Source organism: Eleginops maclovinus, chromosome 11 (assembly GCF_036324505.1).
Source record: "Eleginops maclovinus isolate JMC-PN-2008 ecotype Puerto Natales chromosome 11, JC_Emac_rtc_rv5, whole genome shotgun sequence".
Lineage (NCBI taxonomy): Eukaryota > Metazoa > Chordata > Actinopteri > Perciformes > Eleginopidae > Eleginops > Eleginops maclovinus.
The window spans coordinates 5,720,020-5,739,493 of NC_086359.1; the positions used below are offsets into that span (position 1 = coordinate 5,720,020).

Consider the following 19,474-nt stretch of genomic DNA (forward strand, 5'->3'; position numbering starts at 1 on the left):
TATTCCAAGGTGTTAACTCTGAAATTACGATGTTTTTCAAGTCCTTGTTAATGTCAGTTTTATAATACCCGATTTCTTTCTATTGATGTCTCAATCTCTTTCACTGAACTCTTCTGTCTTGTTCTCCATTTCACTTCATGTTTGTTAGCCAGTATGATCAATGTGAACTGCTTGATGACACAAACACACAACAGACAAACACACATCATTTTCTTTTTTCATTTTATTGTTTCAGATCACGTTGTTATGACCAAGCTAACCATGCACAATGTCTACAGTAATCACCTAACTCAAATTTAAGCAGACTGGGATGGGTATGAGCGTTCTTGAATACTTTATGAAATGGCTGTATATACTCCTTTGCTTTTCCTTAAAATCAGTTCATGTGGTACAGCAATGTTCCAATATGCTAAATATACAACAAACCCCAACTTTGGAACACTATACGTAGCATACATATTTGGCTACTATGATTAGCCTCTGTCGATCCTGGCTCTACTGTAGCCTATGTATGTTGGAACACAAGTCTCAATTTGACTTCATAAGTTACGTAATAATGTGCAATATGGCAGAAATGAAACATTTAAAACAAAGTTTCAAGTTTGAAAAGGTTACATAAAATGGTTTGCAAAAAAATACAGTAACTAATACGTTCCTAATAAGGCATCTCTATTGGAATTACATTTAGACAGAAAATGAACTTCAATTAAGACATTTAAATCATTTCTCAAGAGAGTCTACAGAATATATCCTACACAGGATCACACAACACAGCCTGGTGGATTGAGAGAAACTGAAACAGCATCTTTATAGCTACAGGACACACATACAAGTGGATCGCTAACCATTATTCCTGCCTGAGTGCACTTCAGTCTTACACATCAACGGCCAGATATCTATTGATTGAAATCTTTATTTGCCTTGAAGCTCCTCAGGTGTCATTGTTAGAAATCATTTTCATGAAAGGAATGTCTGAAAATGAGGTGCCTTGCCTGTGAACATTTTTTTAATGAATGCAATGCAAACTGTACATTTGCAAAAGAGCCAAATGTAGCGATTCACTCTGCAACCAACACGTAGTATAGGTATGTGGGCCATCATTTGATTGACGCCATGATTTTCTTAATGCGCATTTACATTCAATTGACTGCTTTGGTATCAACCTCCTCTCTCACATGCATTTAGAAAAATCCCAATTAAGGATTAAAAAGGATAAAGGGAATCAAATAATTAAAAAATGATGAATCTTAAGGCCCTGATTAGGAAGAGTCACTGAAGTTTTTAGTTTACTAGATGTATGCATTACATTCCAGCCAAATCAATCAGACACATGCATGAATAGCATTACCTGGGAAGAATATTTTTGAATGATTTCAACCATAAAAATGAAATCATCATGCCTTCACTATCAGCAACACACTACATTAGATTTAACGGCTTCAGAGGGCAAATGCAGCAATCAATGCGCAGAGCAGGCTTTACACTGGAACTGAACTGGGACGCATTGAGTGATCTGTGCAGGGAAACTTAGAGTATCGTATTATACATAAACAATAGTGTGTCTACTAAATGTCTATAATATTCAAAACCCTGATTTTGGCTTTTTTTGTCCTTTTTTTCACACATCCAGACACACCTCTCCCTGACCCTCTTTCACATGCACTCATCACACACATACTCTCCTAAGAACATCAGAATAAACCAAATCTTTGACACATACGTTCAATGGTCAGTTGCTATGTGAATAGAATATAGAATATACGTTTTCTTTATATTGAAAGTCTGCAGTTTCTGTTATGATGATCTCTATGGCTATAATCCCATCAACCGAGTGATACAGGGGCACACGTTTAAAAGATTAACAGACTACTTTATGCTAAGTTTATTTGAAGAAGGAGGCGACATCACAAGGAGTTTTGAGTCAGACATGGGACTCACAACCCCCCCAATGAGGTTCTTGTTGCAGTCACCCTTGTTGCCCTCGGAGTTCAGTTTGGAGCAGGTGACGCTGCCTGTCAGATCCATCAGGTCTTCCAGAGCTCGGCTGTTACTCACACTGCTGTGCTGGATTTCATTGACAGGTGAGAAGTTTGTGATGGAAATCAGTTCCTCCTTAGAAGCTGGGCTGGAATATAAAACAAAACAATGATTTATGATATTTGTGGGGCAAGTCTGAGGTTGAAAACACAGCAGAGACCTTTTCTTGACTGCAGTTGGTTGGCACGAACTATGCACTGCACTTTTTCTCTATTGTATTTCTTTGTAATGTATTAAAAACCAGAATGTACGATGAGTTTACCTTTCAATATTCATTGTTATGTTGTAGTGTTAAATGAAAAGAGAGGAGAGCAGAGCAAACACCACTAATGCCCAAAATAGACATAGGTGTTATAGTTGAAAGCATACTTATTCATCCCAAATCTCTGTCATCACATGCACCGAAACAAGAAAAGGTTAATAAAAAATAGCGATGTGATGCAAAACATTGTCTTGTGTGTAAGATCAATTTTAAATATGTTATAATGGCAGCGGGGCCGTGTGTGATGTGGTTAGCGCTACTAACAACTCAAGAGGACCTCACCTGACCTCCATGGACTGCACCTCATCCGAAGCCCCCGTCCCCTTCACATCTAGAGGCTCTAGCCTGATGATTGGTGGCGACGGGTGTCCCACCGGCAGGGTCGCCACGGAGGGTCTGATCACCTCCATCTGGGACCCTCCTCTAGCAGCTGTCACCACATGAAGAACGCTCCTCTGTTTGCTTACCTCAGCAGTTATATGGCTTCTCTTCAAGGCACTTCCTTCACTCTTAACTGCTCCATTCATCATACCACCCTCACTTCGGTTGACTTTGGCATCTGCTGTCGGCTGTGTCTGCTCTTTATTTATCTGTTCTTTAACATGTGCTCCCTGCTGCTTGTTGACATTCATTTCCACCTCTCTTCCCTGTTGTTTGAGGACACCGGCTTTGCCCGTTCTGTTAGTAGGGCTGCCGGGCTCTTCCCTGGTTTGTCTGGTGTCCGGTTTCTTGTCAGGAACACTGCGTGATGGTGTCATTGGATGAGCGTTGTTTGTCATTTGCACACTCTTCTGATTGTCCATCTGTGCTGCTGGCACTTCTTTCTTCACTGGGGTGCTTTCCTTCATGTTGACTGAGACCTGCTCTTTAACCTGAAACTCAACCTTTTTCACCGCCTGCTCGTCACCTGAGCATTAGTTTGAACAGTCTTTACTTCACCTGTGGAGAGTGAAGAACAGCACAGTGGGCTTCACTTTATTTGGATTGTCCTGGTCACTCAAAGCGAACTATACTTACTTTGATTACTTTCTAGCAGCAAATGGATGTCACTATCAACACTATAACTGATCAAGTTGACACTAAATATTGACATTGACTTCAATGAGCTGAGAATCAACACAAATACAGTGTGAGCTCTCATTGTGCACAGCTCTCCCTGAATAAATCTGCCAAGGGCAGCTAATTTTACAGTCAACTCCCATGGCACTGAATTACAGTATAAAGTGCCCTCTCAGCACCAAGAGGAAAGACCTTTTCTTCTGCTCAATATTCCAGAAAAATATGCTATAACCTTCACAACATTTTTTTAAATGCATGACCCAAGGAATAAAGCAAGTGCTTTCATTCTTTAGAAAAGCCAAAGCCAAAGCAACATTATTATCGCATAACAAGACGTTCAGATAAATGTGTAAAAAATGTGTCCCCTATTGAGGCATTACTGCAGCACATGCACAAAATAAGCTTATAAAGGAATCTCGTCATAAACCATGCATGGTCTACTTGCAATTTCTTTGCTGCAAGGAGTACAGAGAGCGATGGAGTAAAGCAGGGGCAGCAAGCAAACGTAAGTATCTGCATTGCGACTGAATAACACACTGACCTGGTGGGGAGACGAGTTTCGTCTCCGCCTGCTCCTCCTTCTGATTCAATGCAGAACAGAGACGAGCAAGTCAACGTTTGTGGTAATCAGGACACAAAACCAAAGTCACCAACAATAGTATTTAATAAAGAAGATAACAACAGAAAGTCGGACTTTTAAAAATCACAGTCAGCAGGTGTTTAAAGGCAGCAGGACTACACTGTTCGAGAACGGGCGGCTCTCTTACAGTACCTTCATGTCAGCTTCGGCCTTCCGAGTTCTCTTCATGATCTCTTCAATTCTCTGAAAAAACAAATATCAACGTTACATTTTGAAATGGTGAATATTTTAATTTGCAATGGGTTTGTTAAAAATGACCTTTTTTCTTAGTTGCCTCTCCTCCTCTTCTTGCTGCTTCTGCAGTTCTCGGTCTTGCAGCTGGCGCTCAGCTTCCTCCTTCGCCACGACTTGGACTTTTTCTTTCTGTTAAGATGCAAATTCAACATGTTAAAGAAACAATCATCAATCAGAACCCGTACAATTACAGAGCAAAACCTTTGGCTTGCACATTATAATGACGTCTCACCTCTTTGTCCACCAATGCCTCCTTTTCCTGCTCCTCCTTCTTTAGTCTGTCTTTTTCTTCTTTAAGCCTCTGAAGATCTTCCTCTTTTTTACCCTTTTCCTTGATTTGTTGAGCCTTTGCCTCCTGCTGTTGCTTCTCCTGTGCGAGTTGCTTTTTCAGCTGTTCTTGCCTTAGTCTGATTGGAAGGGGCATACACTCATTACCTCCATTTAAAGACTTCAATGCAATGCCTTTTTAATTTAAGATTTATCAATGGACTCACCGTTCTTCTTCGTCTTGATCCCGCTTTTTGTCATCCAGTTCTTTCTGAGCTCGAGCCTGACGCCTACGCTCTGCCAGCAACCTGGTGGCCTCCTCTGCATTTGTTGTGCCAGCTGCCACCTTCCCTGTAGAGGCGCATGGTGCTGATTCTTGAAAACACACAGAAGAAACGGGTGTTACATCAACAAAGTGTACTCCTCAAACTGTAACGAAACACATTCTCTTGTATACTCTAGAATAACATGTATTAGGTCTACCTTTTTTCTTATCTCCATCCTGAGCGTTGCTCTGCGTCTTCTTCTCCGAGGTTTCCGCTTTGGGAGACGTGTGGTTATTGTCACTTTTGGGATGCATATCCGGGGATACACCTTTAGTTGATCTGGATTTAGTGATTTCAACGTTGACCCCATTCTTCTCATCTTGTGAAGAAGGAACTGTGCTGTTGTTGTCCGTATTCTTTTTCACTGCTGAGGATTGTTCATTGTGTTTCTCCACCTTCTTGTCTTCTGCTCTCCTATCATCAGGGGACCGGTTTGGACGATGCCTTGTAGGAGAGCAATGGTACTGATGTGCATTGCAAGGGGACTGGGCACGCATTTTCGAGGCCAGCCTGCACACAGATAAAACATTTCAGTTTAAAGCCCTCTTAGGCTTATTTCAGGTCATTTTTGTACTTTGTGCTTCTACCTGTGACATGTTTACATGATTGAATGTTAAACATTTTCCATTTTTCTCATACTGCCTGTGCTGCAGCACCTCTTTTCACCTTCTGTCTGAAACCAGAGCCCAGTCTGCTCTGATTGGTTAGCTGGCTGGCTCGGTTTGGATTGGTCAAACGCTTAGAAATGTACCGCCCCTTAGCCTATCACGACAATGTGTTGGAGTGCTTGTCAATTGAAGCGTGTTACATAGTGATGTCATTGTGTTACGGGAACAAAACATAGCAGTCTAATGGAGGCATTTCAGGCAGGGGGGATTGTGGGAGATAAACTCTCTCTGGGGTGAACTTTGCAATTAGCCTTGGCACATTATTTACATGCACAAAAACCTACAACAGGAAGGAAAAGAAAACAAAGAAGCATAGTAGGGCCCCTTAATGACATTTGAATATAATGTGGTTCAAACAAGGTAGTAGTGCCAGCTTACAGCCATGTTGGCACACCTTACACCCAACAAATAATCTTACTTGGAGGTAGTAGGGGAGGCCACGTGCCTTGTGACACATGCAGGGGATTCAGATCTTCTGAGAGGGGATCCACAGCCCGGGGATGCAGTTCTTCTCTCTCTGCGCAGACGCTCTTTCTGTACACAGCAGCGGGATTTAATACATAAGATCTGGGAAATTCTACCCATTTATGATTGAGTCTTACAAATATGTACGAGGTCTGACCTTGGGGGTATTGGGGGTGGACTGAGATCCTCCTTGAAGTCCAGCTCTGTTGTGATCTGCAGGGTTCAGCGAGCCGCGGAAAGGTGACCGGTGAGGGCTGCAGGGTGCTGCGTGATGACAGACAGCATGCTTATCAAATCAAATGATGGCAAATCACAAGTGAGAAAGGGACGTTTATACAGTTGCCAGGGGAGGGTTTGACCAGACAGTGTGTGCTGCACCCAGCTTACAGATTATTTTTTATGGCTTCCCTTTTTAACTGAGTGGTACATTTTCTTCTCCGAATGAAATTGTGGTAATCAGCGTTAGGGCAGAAAACTTGAAATTATTCCCTGCATGACTTTGTCCAGATCGATGCCCAGTTTGCTTTTGGACAAAATTCAGCTCTGATTCTGCCAAAAAAGAGGCTATTGATTTCCCAGAATTACCCGACTGAGGTTAGGATATTGAACACATCACAGTCTGACATAACGGGGTATGTTAATGGAATTAATCCTGGGGTTGTATGCTATGCACTGGGATGAAAGCACACACATACCAGCACGGTGGGTGCAAACAACAATCCCAAATTCCAAACATTTCTGTATTTGCCACACCAAAAAAAGCACATGAAAACACACATGGACTTTGTGCAAACCCACAATCACAAAAGCAGAGGCCCTACGTACAACATAAAGCAGTCTTCTTGTGATCATTTGCTACTTCTGGTCCATCTGTCACCATCTGTAAAGAGTAATCCCTAAAGACTGCAGTGCTCTCAGTGGGATGACTGTGTCTATTTTATTTTCTATTTCTAGGTCATGTGCAATTAATCTCCAAAAACGTCTGTCCCACTTAGAACCACTTAGCTGCCTTAATTTTTTGAAAGCGAGGGTAAAATAAAACAAATACTTTCATAGTTATCTACACACAGTACAAATAATAGCACAAATGTTTAGGATGACATCATTCTGATCTTATGCCCTTTAGCTGTTTGTAATTACGTGTGACTAATCTGGGGAAACTAATCCAGAGGTTGACTTCAAGGGACATTTGAAAGAGAACTGTACAAACATGGCACTGGAAGAGACATTTGAATACTAGACTGAATGTGGCTGGATTAATGAAGGAAAAGACACACATTCTGTTAGAGTCCTCTTTTTTCTGCATAGTGATCTGCTTGCTGCCAGACTGCAGAGTGTACAAGAGAGGAAGGAATGAAAGTTCTCAAGAAAATTGGGAAAATGGAAATGTTCCAGCTTTAAACCTTCCTGAAAATGAGGTTGGAGCATAATAAGACTTTGGTTAATTGCCAGTAAAGGCCTCTGCACTGATTGCATCTGCCTGGTGAATCGTATCCCTGAAGCCTATCTCCACAGTTTCCTTCCATCCCTACTTTAATTATGCTAAAAGTAACCGCAGCAGAAAGCACAAACACAGCAAACATACCAAAAGCGTAGAGAACATACACATTACTTTGCATATCATGTCTCATTTGCACGGCTTAACAACAGAGAAGCATGCATCACAGGAAGCACAAGTTTGACTTTGGTGCAAGTTGAAATTTCAACTCACCAAAAGACAAACAAAAACGTTCATGGGAGGTTGCATGAATAGGGGGGGGTGGGGGGGGATGATACATTTGGGAGGGCAAAGGGGGTCTTAACTTTACCAGATTCGCTGACAGCAGGAAGGGGGGAGGCAATGCCATGGGAAAAGGCGGAGGCAGCAGAGAAAGGGAGTGGGGCATTGTCACTGTCACCTATAGGCAGCGGGCGGAGCAGAGCAGAGCAGAGCGTTATGAACAGTTTATCAATTCGTCATCCAGCTGCAGAGACCCGGATCGGAGTCAGCATACCAGCAGGGATGTTGTAATGTCATGTGACCAAAACAGGTTTTTTTATGGTGTGATGTGAAGCCATTATGTGTGCGTTTGGTCCTTTCCGACTTTGGTGACTCCTCAAAAAATGTCACTTGAGCACAGAGTTGTTGTTTTCACATTTTCATGATTCAAATTGTCCACAAGGTCTTCAGTTAACTTATTTACATTTAAATATGTTCAGTTTTTATGTAGACCCGTTTGTAACTTAGTTTGAAAGGTGCTTTATAAATAAAGTGTTTCATTATTACAAAGACACCAGTGCTGATACGTAACTCCACCCTGTCTCTGTGGGAAACCAGGAACACATTTTTTCTCATGCGTATTTAGGCAGCCAGGCTGTCGGCCAAGGTCGGGCCGGTAAAAAAAAAACCTTTCTGTTACACTCACACATGCACGCTAACACACACACACACACACACACACACACACACACACACACACACACACACACACACACACACACACACACACACACACACACACACACACACACACACACACACACACACACACACACACACACACACACACACACAGTACTATATGTAATGCTGTCTACAGCTAAATGCATTCCTTGTGGTAAAAGCAAAACTTTAATTACAAATACTCTTCTGTGTCTCAGTTTAAGATCCTTCATGCCTTGCATTCATGCCTCTTGTCATCAAACACTTTAAGCTGTTCTTACAGCCTCCTGGGTGGCAGCCTCTGCTCCAGCGCTTGGTCCTCTGCTCCAGCTGAAGGCTTCTCTCCAGAGAGCGCTTCATCAGGGCCTCCAGGCGCTCCTGAACGCAACACAGGAGAGACAATATGTATGTTACTACTGTCACCTCACCACTTGATTTGTTTCATTGTCAGTTTTACACACCTCCAGGTCAAGGAACATTTAAAGTATCTTGCACACAGGCAAACAGACATGAAATAGTGCATTAGACACATCATGATTATATATATTTTTTGTTTTATCAGCTGACCCTGTCCTCTTCAAGCTGATGCCTCCTCTTCTCCTCCACTGCAGCTCTGCGGAGTTCCTCTCTCTGCCGCTGCTCCTCCAGCCGCCTCCAGCGCTCCTCCACTGTGCGTTCGTACTGCAGCCGAGCTCTGCGCTCCTTCTCCCTGATCAGCTGCTCCCGGGCCACTGAAAGAGACAAGACCAATGCTGTGTTTGTAAAGTAAGAAATAAAAGTAAACTCAAAATTGCATTTCAATCTCTCTTCAAAATATCTCTTTAAGGATATTCTTTTTAATTGTGACTAAACACTCACAAGACAAATTCAGTATACCATGAACTTCTATGTAATTTAGTATATTTGTATATATGACTCCACATAAAAGACTATCATAAAAATAGAAATCCTTGTCATCTTGAGACAACTGCAGGAGCTGCATGATTAACTGACCTATTTCTGTGGACTACTCCGTTACTATCTCACATGACATGGTTCATCAGATCAGAACTCCAGTGAACTTAACTTCCACTGGATAGTGAAGGCCTTCAATAACCAATTAAACTGTTGAAAGAACAATTGCATGACAAAGAACTTTGCAGGGAGAGTGCACTGACACATTTTCCCAGCAGTGGCAGGAACTTCAGAGCTCATCAGTTCACAAAAATCTGAAAAAGGGCATCACCTACCCAGGCTTTTCTCCCTCTCCTCCCGTCTCTCTTTGGCTAATCGCATCCTGTCGTCTGTCTTCGTATAACCCTCCACAACTGAAAGATGAATAAAGATGTCAGCAAACAAAAAAAAAGGAGGAATTGGAAGGGGAGATAACACACCATTGAATAGAAGCAAACATAGACTTACTTTGTTTACCTGCATGGTTATTAGCTGTTAAGTGCGAAGGGGACGCGTGTCCATTTATCTGAGGCTTCTTTTCTGTGCTCGATGGAGCTGTGATGACCACAACACAAGGAGATAAAGCACACTCAGCTTTGTCAAAAGAGGAATGACATCAGCACCTGAGTACTGACCTGCAGTGCTGCTTTAACACCAGCAGAGGGTCTGTGTTAAATGCATTGTATAGCAAAATGCCAAGCAGACCCATGCCAAGGGCAAACTGCAGCAATACGCAGGAGAGAGGAGGAAACCATCCTTGGTTTGATAGTCCCTCCACACATGCTGAATGCCTCTTCGGATTATGTTGCTGCTGATAACAGAGCAGCCCTGGACCACAATTCCCTAGGCCTGCAGAGTCTTATCATACATTCTATAATGTGTCTCTAGTAATTGTGCAACTATCCAAACAATTGTGTGGTCACTGATTTCATTCACTTCGAAAAAAGAGCGCGTCATGTGATGGGAACACTCACTAGTTTTTCCAGTTCGGGCCGGAGAGCTGTGACCATTGGTTGGAGATCTCTTGTCGGGGAGCAGAGTGATGGACGGTGGTGCCATCTTTTCACCTGAAGCAGAAAACAAATAACAGATTACATGGCGCACTGAGAAAGCTGCTATTCTCGCATCAATATCACATCATTAGAATGATGGTATCAGCTACCTAAATGGGAGTAAATATTCAACATCAGAAGCATTTGTATAACATGAAGAAGATGATGTTAAGGAAATGTGTCGTATATCAGTGAAAGAGTCTCTAAAGATTACACATTGAGTTTATTAATAATGAAATCTGATCCTGGACTCTTTATCGCCGTGTAAGAACAGAGGTTAAAAAAAAAGTTGAATTCACAAATTCACTGAGTCAATATGTGCTCTGTCAGCTATACTGCCAATAGAATCAGTTACTCCACTTGATGAAGTGAATTACTCTCTTTTATTGTGTGTACTGAAAGCTGGCAGAAACTCTCATGTTGACTGATGTCAGACAGGAGAGCTGCTTCTCTCACCTAACCATTAATGCTTTACCAACTTAACATAACAACTACATTCATCATGGATGTAAAATGTATCATGTTTCCTGCTAATATTATTATGTATTCAGTGGCCACTTTTGTAGTCTAAGAGTCTAGTGTAGCTTTTATAGTTTTGGGAGGGATACTGCTCATACTCAATGCCTTGTCATGTAGCTGGTTTGGTTTTCCCATATTACTACCCATATTTCTATGTTTTGTGTAATAAAAAAAAGATATCGTTGAAAATGAAACATGCCGTATAAACACAAGCTACAGAAACAACATCATGTGTACAAGATGCTGCCTTGGGCATGACAGTGAAACAAACACACATAAAGTGCCTCCAGTGATCTGTCACCTTGCACTTTCTCATTGAAATAGTGAGTCAATGAGACAGTGGACAGTATTTTCTGGAACAAAATAAAGTCTCGTGCAATTCTGATCAATTCGAATCCACTTATTTCAGAGCTTGGAGGGTAAATACAATGTGACATAATGACCCATGTCTTCAACACACAAAGGCATCCCAAAATTGTTTGATGTTCCCAGCAGTGAAGGGGTCTGTCTGTGTCATAGGCAGTAACCACTCCAGCAGTCCTTTCTCCACCAGTTTGAACCCTTTTATCTCGCCATCACCAAAAAAGGCTACTTCTTTAGGGGGATCAGAATGAAAACAATGACTGCACACTGAAGCGCACAAGAGGATAATCCCGTTTGGTCCACTTTCACTCATGATTAAAAAAAAAAAAAACATTAGGCCTGTAATTTAGGTTTATTTACGTGTAAAAGTGTAAACCTTTAAGTTATTTTCCCGTCGAAAACATGCACTACATTTAGCCTTAGCGAATAAACAAAACATTGAAACCGGTGCAAGACTGCACAGCGAGCATCATTCACATGAAGCGGTGGAAATGTCAATTGCGTCATTCATGAGTCTGCTTTAAATCGCGTCTCAAACACAACAACAGAGCCCGATAGCATGATGATGCCAAATCCAGCAAATGTTAAGCTTACCTGTTATTGCACTGGAAGATGTGACTGTTTTCGCCATGGTATAGTTGCTGTGACAGGCACAGTGTAGCCAAATGAATGGACGTGCTGTCCCCCAAAACACTCAATGCAGTGAAGCCAATGCAGCACAGGTATCCTTTTCCCTGCAAGACTGCAGCAACAAGAGCAGCCACTGTGGACACAACCAATCACACACCATTCAAATGGATGGCCTGAAGGTCATTGTGAAGCCTGGAGAAAATGTCCAGGACAAGAGACTGTTGTGTGGATGGATGGAGAAGAGGAGATGATGATGCGCACACAATCGAGTTTACTACCCAGCGATCTCACCGTGCGTCGCAGCGTAAGCCCGCCCTGATCAGCACAGCCTGTCGGTAGATGGGGGAGATTTCCTCTCTGCACGCGGCTCAACCACGACCAAACCAAATGAAGCGTCTTTAATGCAATGATAGGCATTATGAAAACACGCAGGATCAGTGCAGGCTCTCCTATTGGCCGAATTTGCACCAATATTAACCGCTTACTAACTTGATTTTAACCATGTTGGTGGTCAGGCCGACAAACAAGCACAGTGTGGTAGGACCGATCAATAAAGCAAAACGTTGCCACACAAAAATCAAGAAATTGGTCTGGCGAAATGGAAAATTCAGTATCGTGTTAGACCTGCAATATTTGATCAATAAACCTTTTTGAGGGTCATAATAGATTAGCCTAGTAATGTATGTTACGCAACAGTGTTTCCATTGCAAAATGTTTCAATGATAAAAACATAAGACAATACTTTTGAACTTTTTCCACTGAAGTCATTATCAGGGAAACGCATTGCAGTGCAGTGAGTAGTAGTACCACGTGACCACGTAGGAGTGAATAACACACATATTATTATTATTCATAAATCAGTGCCAGTTCATTATATTTATTGAATATTATCCAAACTGCACATGTCATTTTTCCTCTAACACTGTACACTACCCCCATGTTTCACAGGGGTGGCAGCAGAGTGTGTGTCTGCCGGTATTGAGGACAGAGAAGAAGAAGGGTGAGCGGAGCCGGAAGGACAGTCTGACAGAAGGACGTAGCCGTGCTGTGTTTAGCTCAGGAAAGATGCTGACCAATATCTCTAATGTGCTGAGGGCCACCGCTCAGAGAAATGTAAGTACAGTAATGTTGTATTTTCAGTGTTCTTAGTCATGCTCGTCACGACAGTCACCCTCTGAAACATCCAAATTTGACCTAAACCCAGACTGTCATCGCTGTGCTGACCTTGTGAGGCCGACTGATAGCTTGTTTGGCTAACTCAGCTACAGCCTGCACAGAATACTCTTTACTATAGTTCAGTGGTTTAATCAGTTGTCATTTAAGATATTTTTCTTCTCATTTTGGAAACAGGGTTCTTCTACAATGAGCCCAACAATTGACAACCTGTAACGTTATAAGAGACTTGCTTAAATCTAAGCAGTCCAATCAAGTGGAAGAAAACAAAGTCTACCTCATGTTTTCATTTATTCTATATCTCTGGTATTTTATTCTTTATTCTCTTTCATTCGTTTTCCTGCTAAACATGTTGAGGATTTGTTTTCTAAAAAATATAACACCTTATCATTTTGTAATAGATCCATTCCTGAAATTATTTAACTTGTTAGTTGCTTATTGTGAGTCATATAGTTCCTGATTTAGATCAATACTTTAAAATGTTCTGTCATGGATAACCCTTAAGATAGGACAGCTGCCTGCTTATTGTTTGCTTGTTTTTACGTGTAAAAACATGCTTTTGTTCTTCAATGGATACAGTAACACGTTTGGGCATTACTACTGAAGCATGGTATTGTTATATTATTGAAGATGTTCAACCCAAACCTCAGTCGATTTGTATTCCTAAAGAAATATATTTGTTGTCCCTCGGCAGGGAGCTGTAGCGCTTGTGTCAGCACGAACATATGCTGACTTCACAACTGAGGCTTCCTTTGAAATAAAGGTAATCTTCAAACACAATGTTTTTCTTTTCTGTTAATTCATAAATCCATGTGTGCATTGTCCAGTGTGTGCATTATTATTGATGTTTACTTTCCTCTAGAAATGTGACATCCACAAGCTGGAGGAGGCCCCGGCCACTCAGGTGGTTATGACCCGTGATGAGGGTTTGCAGTACTACCGCGTCATGCAGACCATAAGGCGTATGGAGCTGAAAGCGGATCAGCTGTATAAGCAGAAGATCATCAGAGGATTCTGTCACTTGTATGATGGCCAGGTGGAGTGCACTATATATATCTTTTAAAGTATAAATAAAGAGCTTCACTTCGATGCTGCTGTTGTAAGAAAGAATGTTAAATGGCGTTGATATTAAATAATATTATAAAGCTAATGCACATTTTTTAATTAAGATCACACATGTACCATCATATATACATCATATCAAGCGTTTTCCTTTTTATAGGAGGCCTGTGCAGTTGGTATTGAAGCAGGAATCAATTTGACAGACCATCTGATCACTGCGTACCGCGCTCACGGCTACACTTACACCAGAGGGGGGACTGTGAAGCAGATCATGGCTGAGCTCACCGGTGAGTCTGCAAACCTGACTCCTTGAGACACTATTAGTCACATGATGAGTTTTGTTATTTTACGATTGGTTTTTAGCAAGTAGTTCTTCTGTTTTCCACTCACCTCTACTTTCATATCCCTAAATATTTTTGTTTTTACAATTTCCAGGCAGAAGAGGAGGTATTGCAAAGGGCAAAGGAGGCTCCATGCACATGTACACCAAAAACTTCTATGGAGGAAATGGAATTGTCGGAGCTCAGGTATTTCACAGGAGTCTTTTTCAGTGAATCTATTATTGTTTCTTCTCTGGTAAGATCGGAGTGTCTCTACTAGCATGCTGTATGTTTGAACGTAAACCTACTGGTCCCACCAAGTGCTGTTTACATTAATAATGTATGTGTCTCTTCAGGTTCCTCTCGGTGCTGGTGTGGCTCTGGCCTGCAAGTATCTGGAGAACAACCAAGTGTCTGTCAGTCTGTATGGTGACGGTGCTGCCAACCAGGTACGGTACAGAAATCAGTGCGGTGTAAGTCAATGAGAAGAATCATGTCTTATATTAACATCAATTATTCGTGTATTTCACAGGGTCAGATTTTTGAAGCCTACAACATGGCAGCCCTTTGGAAGCTGCCTGCCATCTTCATCTGTGAGAACAACAGGTATGGCATGGGCACGTCAGTGGAGCGCTCTGCTGCCAGCACAGACTACTACAAGAGAGGAGACTACATTTCTGGACTCAGGGTAATCTTCTTACTCACTTTAAAAAAATAATGTTTCTATTCTATATTTCTACCACAGCAAAATGAAGTATACATTTCTATATGCATTACCTGAAAGCGGCAGATCTGGATTCAAGGACATTTGGGGTTTTGTGTTTGTGTCCAGGTGGATGGGATGGATGTTCTCTGTGTTCGGGAAGCAACCAAATTTGCAGCAGATCACTGCAGAGCTGGCAAGGTGAGATAAAAACATCGAATTACAACAAGGAAAATTAGTTTGCTAGTTTCTCATCTAAGTTATTTTTATCCTACCTTTCATCAGGGTCCCATTCTTATGGAGCTTCAGACCTACCGCTATCACGGACACAGCATGAGCGATCCCGGTGTCAGGTAAAAGTACTTTTTCAATTTTTCAAAACGGATTATTATACCGTTTGTTATTTTTAAATCACTTTTCATAGTTTGTTTCTATTAATTGTATTTATTAATTAATAATCATCGCACCACCAATGTTATCCTCACTGTGCCGCTGCCCCTTGCTTCTGCCACAATAGTCTACATATCCCCTCCTTCCCGCCGTAGTACCCAGACCTCAGCGTAGGGATGAACTGAACACATATTCCCATATGAAAATCTGGCTCTAATATTACAGGAGGGATGTCTCAGAGCTCTGATGAGAAATGTAAACACACCATTGCATATTCAATAACATTTTTTCCTATCGACCAAACCGGTGAAATCCATCCATCTGTATTGACGGGATTGTTGTGTTGTTTTTTGCAATGACCGCAAACTAATTTGATTTGGCGTTTGGTTTAATACAAAAATAAGGTTGTATTAGTGCATCCCTACAACATCCCTGCCCTGATCTCTCCCCTCTCAGCTACCGCACACGTGAGGAGATCCAGGAGGTCCGTGGCAAGAGTGACCCCATCTCCCTGCTGAAGGACCGCATGCTCAGCAACAACATGGCCAGCATCGAGGAGCTCAAGGTAGGAAAAAAAAAAAGATTCAGCTTGTAAAATGAAAGAAATGCTGACACAACAAGTTGTCCTCTGATTTTTAAACGTCCACCGTGTTTCAACAAGAGCGTCAATCATGTTTCTTGGAAAAGGATCAAGAAGAAAAGGGATGTTTTGTGGTGACCATGACTCTATTCACTGGCTGCTGTGATAATAAAGTGTGTGACTGCATTTTGCTTTTAAATATAACATTAACATGGAGCTGGATAAATACATATGAGATGCCATGCATTGTTTAAACACTAGAGAGGGCTTACTGGTGCTACTGGTTTTAGCTTCTGTCTCATCACTTCGTTGTCTCAGCTGAAGTCAGCGCAGCACTAATTCTTTAAAGACAATCTGACCTCAAACTCTCTTTGTTTTACAAAACACAGTTTGAGAGTTAGATTTAATTTTCATGTATATAAGAAAATGGCAAAAATACAAGACTTATTTTATTTGGATCAGAATTTGTCGCCTATATATGGTATATCAATTATATTGTCATAACTAAATGTGCCTTCACCCTGCTGACTAAATGTCGGAACCAAAATACTTAATTTTCCACGGGCAAATTGGGTTTCATGACAGTCATTTAGTGCAATATTCTTTTTTTAATAAAATGAAACCCATTTATATAACTTGAAGAAGTCATATTACGCAATAAAAAACAAAACAAGATATCATAAAAATCCAATTATAGGTCAAATAAAATAATATACAAACATTAAAAGTTAGAAGCCAGCATTAAGACTCTGTGCGCCTGATAATCCGAGGGAGGAGTCAAACAGTCTGATGACCGCTGTCCTTCCTGTGTTGTCTGTAGGAGATTGACGTGTCGGTGAGGAAGGAGATTGAAGACGCTGCTCAGTTTGCTACAACAGACCCCGAGCCTCCGCTGGAAGAATTGTGCAACCACATCTTTTACAATGACTCCCCCATGGAGGTGCGCGGCACGAACCCGTGGACCAAGCTGAAGTCTGTTAGCTAAAGTTTTTTCATTCTCTCTTATCATCAGGTCCTCCACCATATGATCTGCCCAGCCGCTCAATTACACGTACACATTATAATCAAACCAACGCCTCACACAGTAAATAGATTTTCATTCACAAAGATGTTCTGAGAAGATTCATCAAAACATCTGTAATGATTGAAGCAACCTTGTGAACATCTCTACTTCAGTGAGGCCATATACTCATGAAATTCTGTCCCATATTTATTCATATCTTTTGTAAAATGTTAATGTGATATTACCAATTTGCAAAACCACCACAATAACGATCATTTATTTAATGTTTAGTAATTAAATGTGCCATCCTTGACCCTGGTGGATTATTTAAAGTCCCCACCTTATGAATGAACTTACATATTTAGATTTTAAAAGGGAAGCTTAAGACTTTACTTTAGCTACTGTTCCCAGGATTATTGGGTTTCTGAACATTCATTGGAAAGTTTTGCAAATCTGGCCCTGAGCTGAAAATTTTTTGTCAAAACTAAATTAGCTTGTTTGATCATTCTCTCTGGTGACTTTTGAGGTGTAAGGAATTAAAAACAACGACCTTCCACCACTCCGCTCATCTCATAAAGATCATTCAGTTTGAGTCACCTCATTCGGGACTTTTATTCCTTCAATAAAACCTCTTGTTACAAAGACACCATAAAGGGCAGCAGGTTAGACACTGCCATCATTAAAAAAGATCCTCAATCTGGCCCCTTTTTTAGTTTTTCAATATGTTTTATGTAAGAGGGGGCGAATAATACCAAGGGAAGGGTTTGAAATATTTAATTTTATCTTGCCAAACGTGCCTGGCAGATCTTGTGTTGGTATCGAATGTGTAGTCTCATGTTTGTGTCTCACTCAAATCTGAGTAGCTAACTGCATCTGAGCAGACATGTGTTTGGAGACACCTCTACAGAGTGTGTTTCATGTGTTTATTTTGAAGATACTCAGGTGTCTGGTTTCATTTTCATGATACAAACAAACCATTTGGAAAGACTATTATTCAATGACTAATGTAAATGTGTGTAAATACTTACACTCACTTACTACAATCTGTAACATCTATTGCAGTAGGTTTCCAGATCAAACAGAGGTGCTGGGGGAAGTATTGTCAGGCTTGCGGATTCATGTGCTACTTGTTTTTTGTGCTCGGAAGGTGTTATGTGCTTTACGAACACATCAGCAGTGGCACATTATTGGCTCAAATGGAGAGCGATTCACAGACATTTTGAATCTGTCGGTTTTATCCTTGCAAAGAACTTGAACACAATAAAAAGAATCTGTTGTTTTTTCTCTGTAATGTTAAAAAGTATTAATTCAATCAAATTCGAAGACTTTCAATACCTGTCTTAATACAACAGATGCCCACATTCTGAGTATTTATGTAGTGAACTGTTACATTGAGGGTGGAAGAAGACGAAGGGAAATGCTCCGTGGAAACATTGTTTTTATGTGCACCACTGCAATAAAAAGACTGTAAGATACTGTAACTGTGTACTCCTCTTTGTGTGTGTGTGTATGATAGTATGAAGTGAACTGTGGTGATTGCACAATACTTTGTCTACAAAAGTAACATTGGTGTATGATTGTTACAGGGCATGACTTTCAACCACAGTAGAGGAAGTTCCCATGGAGTCAGAAATCCTTAATTTAATCCGCATCAGGGAAACGTACTGGAAAGTCAGGATAACTGTCATCTTACATTTGAAAGAAAAGCAAGAACGCAGCATGGTTCTTGTCACTTGTTTTACATTCAGTTTTCATTTGCATCTGAGCTCTGGATCGACCCGCATTAATGGATTGTTTCAAATCAACAAGTACCAGTTTTTTACTTTAGCTTGTGAACAGCTTTGAGCCCTTATGCAGTGGTAATGCTTGTATCCTGTTTTGAAAAACAATGTGTTTCATGTTTGTTGTCACACTGCTGGTGTACGGGTGGATGACCTTTCACAAAGCAAAGGGGCTGAATTTATGACATTGTGTATGGCACATTATCGAGTTTACTTCCATGGTTGAAATTGCCATACAGTTGTGGCTAGAGCTGCTCCCTCCACAGGTGTGGATCATCAGAGATTTTGATTTCTCATAGACGATTGTTTATTGTCCTAATGTAATCATTAAGAACTTATTTGAATATACACTGCCTGGCCAAAAAAAAGGCAGTGCTATGATCTGGGGTTGCTGCAGTTGGTCTGGTTCAGGTTCAGCAACGTTATGTGCCCAAAGAATGAGGTCAGCTGACTACCTGAATATACTGAAGGACCAGGTTATTCCATCAATGGATGTTTTCTTCCCTGATGGCACAGGCATGTTCCAAGATGACAATGCCAGGATCCATCGAGCTCAGAACTGTGAAAGAGTGGTTCAGGGAGCAT

The 19,474-nt window shown here is 41.2% G+C and overlaps 2 protein-coding genes across 2 annotated transcripts; one reads left to right on the plus strand and one right to left on the minus strand.

Moving 5' to 3' along the window:
- Positions 1-254: 254 nt before the first annotated feature.
- map7d2a (MAP7 domain containing 2a) lies at positions 255-12,201 on the minus strand. Its single transcript, XM_063894540.1, is given in 18 exon segments — positions 255-2,125; positions 2,582-3,203; positions 3,206-3,238; positions 3,900-3,939; positions 4,131-4,181; positions 4,257-4,361; positions 4,465-4,639; positions 4,727-4,874; positions 4,983-5,335; positions 5,912-6,027; positions 6,116-6,222; positions 7,767-7,856; positions 8,662-8,758; positions 8,948-9,111; positions 9,610-9,687; positions 9,791-9,868; positions 10,288-10,380; positions 11,842-12,201. Coding segments are annotated over 18 exon segments (2,646 nt in total). The 5' UTR covers positions 11,879-12,201; the 3' UTR covers positions 255-1,866.
- A 586-nt stretch (positions 12,202-12,787) lies between these two features.
- pdha1a (pyruvate dehydrogenase E1 subunit alpha 1a) lies at positions 12,788-18,589 on the plus strand. The gene is made up of 11 exons (XM_063895142.1): positions 12,788-12,990; positions 13,745-13,813; positions 13,913-14,086; positions 14,273-14,399; positions 14,548-14,639; positions 14,789-14,881; positions 14,965-15,120; positions 15,265-15,336; positions 15,421-15,488; positions 15,982-16,090; positions 16,926-18,589. The coding sequence occupies exons 1-11, from the start codon at positions 12,943-12,945 to the stop codon at positions 17,088-17,090; spliced, it is 1,173 nt and encodes a 390-aa protein (XP_063751212.1). The 5' UTR covers positions 12,788-12,942; the 3' UTR covers positions 17,091-18,589.
- Positions 18,590-19,474: the final 885 nt, after the last annotated feature.